Source organism: Pipistrellus hanaki (assembly GCF_964339955.1).
Source record: "Pipistrellus hanaki genome assembly, chromosome: 9".
Classification (NCBI taxonomy): domain Eukaryota; kingdom Metazoa; phylum Chordata; class Mammalia; order Chiroptera; family Vespertilionidae; genus Pipistrellus; species Pipistrellus hanaki.
Window position 1 is genome coordinate 63,655,003 of NC_140511.1, and position 7,418 is coordinate 63,662,420.

Sequence of the window (7,418 nt, forward strand, 5' to 3'; positions counted from 1 at the left end):
TATCAAACACTGTACTGGGTGCAGTAGCACCCTCATAGTTGACTCAATGCTAAGGGTAGAGACAAGAGACATCTCAGGTGTTTCGTTAAGATAATTTTTACAAAAATGTAATTTTATGAAAAACATTGCCTTCTGTTCTAACTCATTTATACAAACAAGTTTCCTTTCTTTCTTTATACCTGTAGGCTAGTTCAGGGGATACGATAAAAGATCTGCACATGTGTCCTGTACCTCTTTGGCTGTCACCTGCACTGCTGCCATCACCAATGGAGTGTTTGCAATGAGGGAGGGGAGGTAGCTCATTCCTCAGAGCATTTTGTGTGGCCGAATCCTGTTCACAAGGGTTGTCTCTAAATGCCAGATGTTTCCCCACTGCTCTGTGACGTTCGGTTGGGTGATACTTCTGCTGGTTTCTTCTTACCTTCTCTGTTACAATTCTGCATGTCCTACTTTTACTCAATTCTTCTCGATTTTGCATTTTCTTTGCTCTAGAGACACAAATATAATCTCTCCTTTTATCCCACCACTACTCCATTTCAGAATAGATTATAGCCTGCCAAAGGACCCCTCCCCGCATCTTACTGAAGTCTTTTTCATTGCCCCATATTAATATGACTATAGGAGAACCAACTAAGTAGAAATTAATATACGTGTGTGTGTGTACACACACCCCTCTACATATGTTTCTGTGGTCTCCAGAGGATCCTTAAAGAATGAGCTTTAGAGGGAGAAATACTCAGTTGACATCCATCCTCTAAATACAAACTAGCTGATATATTCTTAATCTGTTTCTAGTCCTTCTTATAATTAATTTGGTGAATTCCCCTTGTTTTAACATAAATACAGAGTTTGCCAGCATATTAATAAAATCAGAACTCAATTGGCTGACACCCAGCTCTAGACTGAGAAGTCCTTTTTTTCTCCTCACTTGAGTTTCCTTTGTTTCTGTTCACCTGAATGGAAACAGCATACGGTTAAGCCTTTATCCTGCTACAGCTACAGTGTACTTGAGCCTGTCCTCCCAAGTGTGTGGAAGATTGCCCAAGGTGATTCTGACTTAGAGCCTGCTTCCACAGTGTAGCTTTTGTCTTCCTGAGACTACTTCAGTAAGCCATGCTTTTACCTCTCTCTTCCCCATTTTTATTTGGTGTCCTGGATAGAAATTTCCAAATGTAACCATGGAAGCTAAGTTGGGCTTGCTTTGTTCTTCATTCTCTATGCCACTAGGCCATGGGCAGAACTGCTGTCCTTGCTACTTCATCTCACCCAGGTCCCATCCCAGGGACTAGACATGAATCCTAGCAAGGACAGCCTTCTTGTGACCCTTTTCACTTGTCTCTCTCCCATTTGCAGTCAACCAGGATAAGGGGTTTTGATCCATGGTGATTATAGCCCTCAAGAAAAATCTGAATCCATTTTACATGACTGTCCTAATATACTTTTGGTTGTTCTCACCTTTCGAATGTAGTGGGGAAGACAAGTTGTGATGTTTAAAGAGAATAAACATTTTGCACATACATGTATTGTACAACAGTAAAATCCTCCATTATAACCAGTTGTCCTTGTCTCCATCTCCATTTCTTCTCATTCTGTAGCCCCAGGCTCCACCAACTGTTCTCAGTGACATCACTAGCTTCCCTGCCATTATCAACTGACTTATTTCCACTGGGCACCTTTCCTGCCTTTCCACTTCACAACCAATCAAGTGAATACTTGATTAGTATTTCTTCTTTTCTGTGCTTTTTTGTTTGGTTCTAACTAATAAAGATTAAAGTTTCTAAATTTACATTTTTATAGGGTATTGTAAATAAATACAAATTGTATACTTGAAAAAAATGTGTGCCAGCATCATTTCTTCTTTCTTGTTACTTCTTAGCATGGTTTTACATTTGTTTCTAGCATATTTAGGTAGACTGGCAAGTCTTGGTGTTGGAAATTGATAAGGATATTACCTAATGTTTTTACCTTTTTATTGTTGTTGTAATGTTAAAATGGTAAATTTCCTTTAAACACCTAGAGTGCTTTCCATCCTCTCTCCATTTTAACTACAAAATGGAATTATGAATTGTAGATATACTGTAGTTCATCTTTTTCTTTTTTATAATATATTTTATTGATTTTGTACAGAGAGGAAGGGAGAAAGATAGTTAGAAACATCGATGAGAGAGTCATCGATCAGCTGCCTTTTGCACACCCCCTACTGGGGATATACCCGCAACCAAGGTACATGCCATTGACCGGAATCGAACCCGGGACCCTTCAGTCCCCAAGCCGACGCTCTATCCATTGAGCCAAACCGGTTTTGGCTAGTTCATCTTTTTCATGCCATCTATCTCTAGGCACATGTGACTTTAAGAGACTCATTTAATCCAGTTTGGCCTTAAGCTCCCCTCACAATTCATCTTCTCAAAGGAGATGGGGGAAATTTGTCAATTTGTTAGAGTAAATTTATGTTACTTCAGATAAAAGGTTCTGCTCTACCCCTTTCTCTGCCATCGTAGTGTGTGCAGTTGAGTCTTTTTCTCACCATGTCTTCTCACAAGACTTTCAGGGTCAAGCAATTCTTAACAAACAAAAGCAGAATCATCCCATTCCCCAATGGATTCAGCTGAAAACTGGTAATAAAATCTGGTACAACTCCAAGAGGAGACACTAGATTAAGGCCAAGGTAAATCTAAGGAATTGGATATAAGATGGCACACACTTGTGTCACGGTCACCAGCCTCTACTACTTCTTCTTTTTTTTTTTTTTTTTAAATATATTTTATTGATTTTTTACAGAGAGGAAGAGAGAGGGATAAAGAGTTAGAAACATCAATGAGAGCGAATCATCAATCAGCTGCCTCTTGCACACCCCTTACTGGGGATGTGCCCACAACCAAGGTACATGCCCTTGACCGGAATCGAACCCAGGACCTTTCAGTCCGCAGGCTGACGCTCTATCCACTAAGCCAAACCGGTTTCAGCCAGCCTCTACTTCTGATTGGACTTTAATGCCTTCATTTTCAGTGGACTAATTAAGCAATTGCCTCCAAGAAACATCCAAAAAGGAGCAATTCAGGTTATAATGATCAAGTCCAATTGCAGTGTGTCAGGATCAGGGTTAGAGGAAGGCCCTTATGAGGCATCTGGTCCTTTTGGTTTACGCATTTTTGAAAAGAAGAAAAAATAAGAATCTTTGCTTTCACCCTTCCGTCTCTATTCCAGTATTCTAAAATGCATTGTATATTAGATATATTCAGTTATAGGTTAGTGGTTCATTCATTCATTGCATTACTACATGAGCTCTTACAAACACAGGAACTGTCTTATTCACAGCTGTAACCAAGACCCATCACAGAGACAACACCTAGCAGGCATCAAACAAATGCCTGTTCATTAAATAGTTATGCTATGAAGAAACAGTTTAGGATTATTCAGAGGACAGACCTTAATATAATAAATTAGCCTGTGAGTGCAAAGCCCATTTCAAAATACATGTTACTGTTTTATTGAAACAACCCTAGGTCAGGACCAATTTGATAATTTAAGGAAAGCCCTTGTATCCAGTGTTACTCCAGGTACAGTGATGACAAAGACAAAAGAAGGTCCTACTCTGGTGCAATTTATGTCCTAAGGGCAGTACTTAGAGTGATAAGAGCTAAAAAGAGGACAAAAGAGGAATTCAGTGATAGTAGGATGTGTACTTCAGACAATGTGGTCAGGAAATACCTTGTGCATGTGACATTTAAGCAGGCATATGAGTAATGAGAAGAAGACTGCCATGCAAAGGTCTCAGAAGAGCTCAAGCAAAATGAAGATGGCGAAGACCCTGAAATGAGAATGAGTGAGGAGTTGAAGGGGCCATGGCAGGTCAATGTTTCTGGAGTGAAGGGAGGAGGATATGGGGTCTTGAAGGGACCTATTCTCATTGCATGGGAAGCTTTTGCAGAGTTTTTAAAGAAAAAGTGCAAAACAACATATACTCTGATTTATGAGCTCTACAAACACAGGAACTGTCTTATTCACAGCTGTACCCAAGACCTAGCAGGCATCAAACAAATACTTTTAAAGACCGCTTTGCCCTATGGAGATGAAAATAGACAAGAGAAGGGGACACTTAGTAGAGAGCCTCACAACACTGTTCCTGGTCTACAGAATGAGGAGACTGAACCTTTAAAAGGCAGTTATTTGAGAATAAATTTTTTGAAAATAGACAAGATAGTGGTTAGCTTTGGGAGTGTTTAGGGGAATGGGATTGGCACAAAGATGTAGGAAATTGATTAGTTTGTATTATGTTGAATGGTGGATTAATGGGTATTACTTTTACTATTGTGTTTTATGACTTTCATATACTGTATCATATGCCTTCTATGGATGTTATGGATTAAATTGTGTCCTTCAAAACTAATGTTGGCCGAAACCGGTTTGGCTCAATGGATAGAGCATCGGCTTGGGAACTGAAGGGACCCAGGTTCGATTCCGGTCAAGGGCATGTACCTTGGTTGTGGGCACATCCCCAGTAGGGGGTGTGCAAGAGGCAGCTGATGGATGACTCTCTCATCGATGTTTCTAGCTCTCTATCTCTCTCCCTTCCTCTCTGTACAAAAATCAATAAAATATATTTAAAAAAACAACAACTAATGTTGAAGCCCTAGCCCCCAGAACCTCAGAATGTGATTGTTTTTTGAGAATGGGCCTTTAAAGATGTATTAAATTAAAATAAGGTCATTAGTGTAGGTGGGCTCTAATCCATAGGATTGGTGTCCTTATAAGATTAGGCCACAGGCACAGAGAGGAGACCATGTGAAGACAAAGATAGTAAAACAGCCATCTTAAAGTTGAGAGTCCTGAAAGCCAACCCTGCCACAGCTTGATCTCAGACTTATAGCCCCCAGAATTGTAATAAAATTAATTTCCATTGTCTAAGTCACCCCTTTTGTGGTATTTTATTATGGCAGCCTTACTATACCAATATCACATTGAACAAATGTGATAATTGCCTAACATCTAATACCAGCCAATTTTCAAATATACCAAAATATCCCAACTATGTCTAAAAAGCTGTTTATTTTCCCAGAACCAGAATCCATTCAAGCATTTGGTTGTTTTTTAAGTTTTTGGAAAGTATTTGTTTGATGGCTGCTAGGTCTTGGGTACAGCTGTGAATAAGACAGTTCCTGTGTTTGTAGAGCTCATGAATCAGAGTATATGTTGTTTTGCACTTTTTCTTTAAAAACTCTGCAAAAGCTTCCCATGCAATGAGAATAGGTCCCTTCAATACCCCATTTGATCACACTATCCTGACCCTTTTTTATGCCATCAATTTTCTCTAATCTTTGTGATTTTATCTTCTATAAAATTTGTTGTCTTATAGAATGCCTAGCATTCTTGATGTATCTGATTGTTTTCCCTTGTTTCTTTGAGGGTGTCTAACTGGTCTAGCCCCTGTAAAGGGAAGATTAGATATAAAGGCTTGATTGGATTCAGGTTGAACATTTTAAACAAAACCTTCATTAAGTGATACTGTATACTTCATGCAGCAGCACACCAGAGACCTCATAAAAATATGAATAACTCAAGGTTAATAATGCTCCATTGAATAACTGAATTAAGGTGGGGCAGCCAGATTTCTCCATTGCAAAAGTATGTCTTCTTTCTGATTGGCAAGTAATCTGAGAGGTGTATTTGACAACACACTGCATATTTGTGTAGTTGTTTACAGTGTATCAAACATTTTCAAATTCACAACAGCATCCCTGTAGGGTTTTATTTCTATTTAACAGAAATGAAAATTGAGTCTTGGAGTGCTTAAATAAATGCCTTTCCTAAGTCCTAGAGCCAGTGAGTAGCAAAGGCAGGACTGAAGCATAAATGGGTTCATTTTAGTTCAGTTAAAAACTTTTTTTAATCCCAAAGAGCCTACTTCTACCTGCAGATTTTCATAGTGTATTCTCTCTCCTGATTTCAATAAGTCTCTCCTTATGGAAAACATTTGTCTTTACTTTCTTGCTACCGGGAAGCATGTTACCAAGGAAGGAAAAGCAATTTGTTTTACAGTGTCAGCCATTTCTATTGCCTATCTAAACTAGCAAAATATAACAGGTTCCCCAAAGCTCCATTTTAACAGTAGCTTACAACATCTAACTGTTAAATGAAGTACTAAATATGTTACTTTAATAAATATATGAACAAAGTAAATTTATTTTTAAAAATTGGTGCGAAGTTATGCACACACAAATGCGCTTGTGCTAAAATCAACAAAGTCTGGAAGGGATACCACTGTGAAGTACGTATATAGTCAGGTCCTTGCGAGTCTATTTTCTTCTCATTTACGTGGGCAATTCATGGGACAGAATTAGAAGCAAGAGAGCCCAGCCGCATGGATCAGCGGTTGAGCATCTATGAACCAGGAGGTCAAGGTTCCATTCCTGGTCAGGGCACATGCCCTGGTTGTGCGGTCCGGTGGGGGGCGTGCAGGAGGTAGCCAATCAGTGATTCTCATCATAGATGTTTCTGCCTCCCTTCCTCTTAGAAATTTCATATATATATATCTAATCCTTTTTCTGCCTCCCTTCCTCTTAGAAATTTCATATATATATATTCCTTTTTCATATATATATATATATATATATATATATATATATATATATATATATATGAAAAAAGGATTAGAAGCAAGTGATAAAGGATATGGTGCAATAAGAAAACCAGGGAAAGTCATTAGGAGGATCGTGGATCCAGGAGGAAAGCTATTTCTGGGCTCCCCGGAAATCCAGGCCTCCAGATTCGAGCCAGCTGCTGGAAGAGGGCTTTAAAGGGGGAGACTGACTGGTCCAGTGATTCAGGCAGGGCCTGACTGCTCAGAATCATTCTTCCTAGCAAAAAACTACGGAGGTCTTAACTCAGCAACAGGGACTCTAACGTAGTACTTAGCGCTTTAGTGAGACTGGTTTGCTTTTACTCCCACCAATTCCTCTAAAAGCAAGCAGGCGGACACGCCCCCCGGAGTTCATCCCAGATTTTACTGGCTGCCCAGGCCTGCCCCTCTTACAATACGTTTCTTTCATTGGCCAGAAGGTGAGTGACGTTTGTAACAACTAATAAGAAATGAAAGTAAGGCTGCGACGAGACACCGCCCCTTTTCCTCAACTGGTGCAGTCAATGGTAGAAGAGGTTGAGCAGCTGATATCAACCACCAATCCATAAGGGCGGAAGAGGGACGCTTGGAAGAATGATGGGAGGGGGTGACGTGGCAGTGACGGGAACATAAAATGAAATGAGTGGCGGGGACACTAGCCAATCCACGATCAAGTTGGCCCGGCGCTCTGAATTCTCGAGTCCTCCTTAAATGCTGGAGACTTCGGGAAAGCACCAATGAGCTTTACGTAAGTCTGATTGGCCTTCACAGGAACCAATCAATGACGTGGCTGGCGGAC

General features: G+C 39.9%; 1 protein-coding gene across 4 annotated transcripts in view; it reads left to right on the plus strand.

Moving 5' to 3' along the window:
- The window catches only part of PATL1 (PAT1 homolog 1, processing body mRNA decay factor), a 34,495-nt gene extending 32,659 nt beyond the window's left edge, over positions 1 to 1,836 (plus strand). For all 4 annotated transcript variants that reach the window (XM_084894834.1, XM_084894833.1, XM_084894836.1 and 1 more), the window contains one exon: positions 186 to 1,836. In XM_084894834.1, coding sequence (XP_084750960.1) covers positions 186 to 207 — 22 coding nt within the window. In that variant the 3' untranslated portion in view covers positions 208 to 1,836. The remainder of the gene's footprint in view (positions 1 to 185) is intronic.
- The last annotated feature ends 5,582 nt before the right edge of the window (positions 1,837 to 7,418 follow it).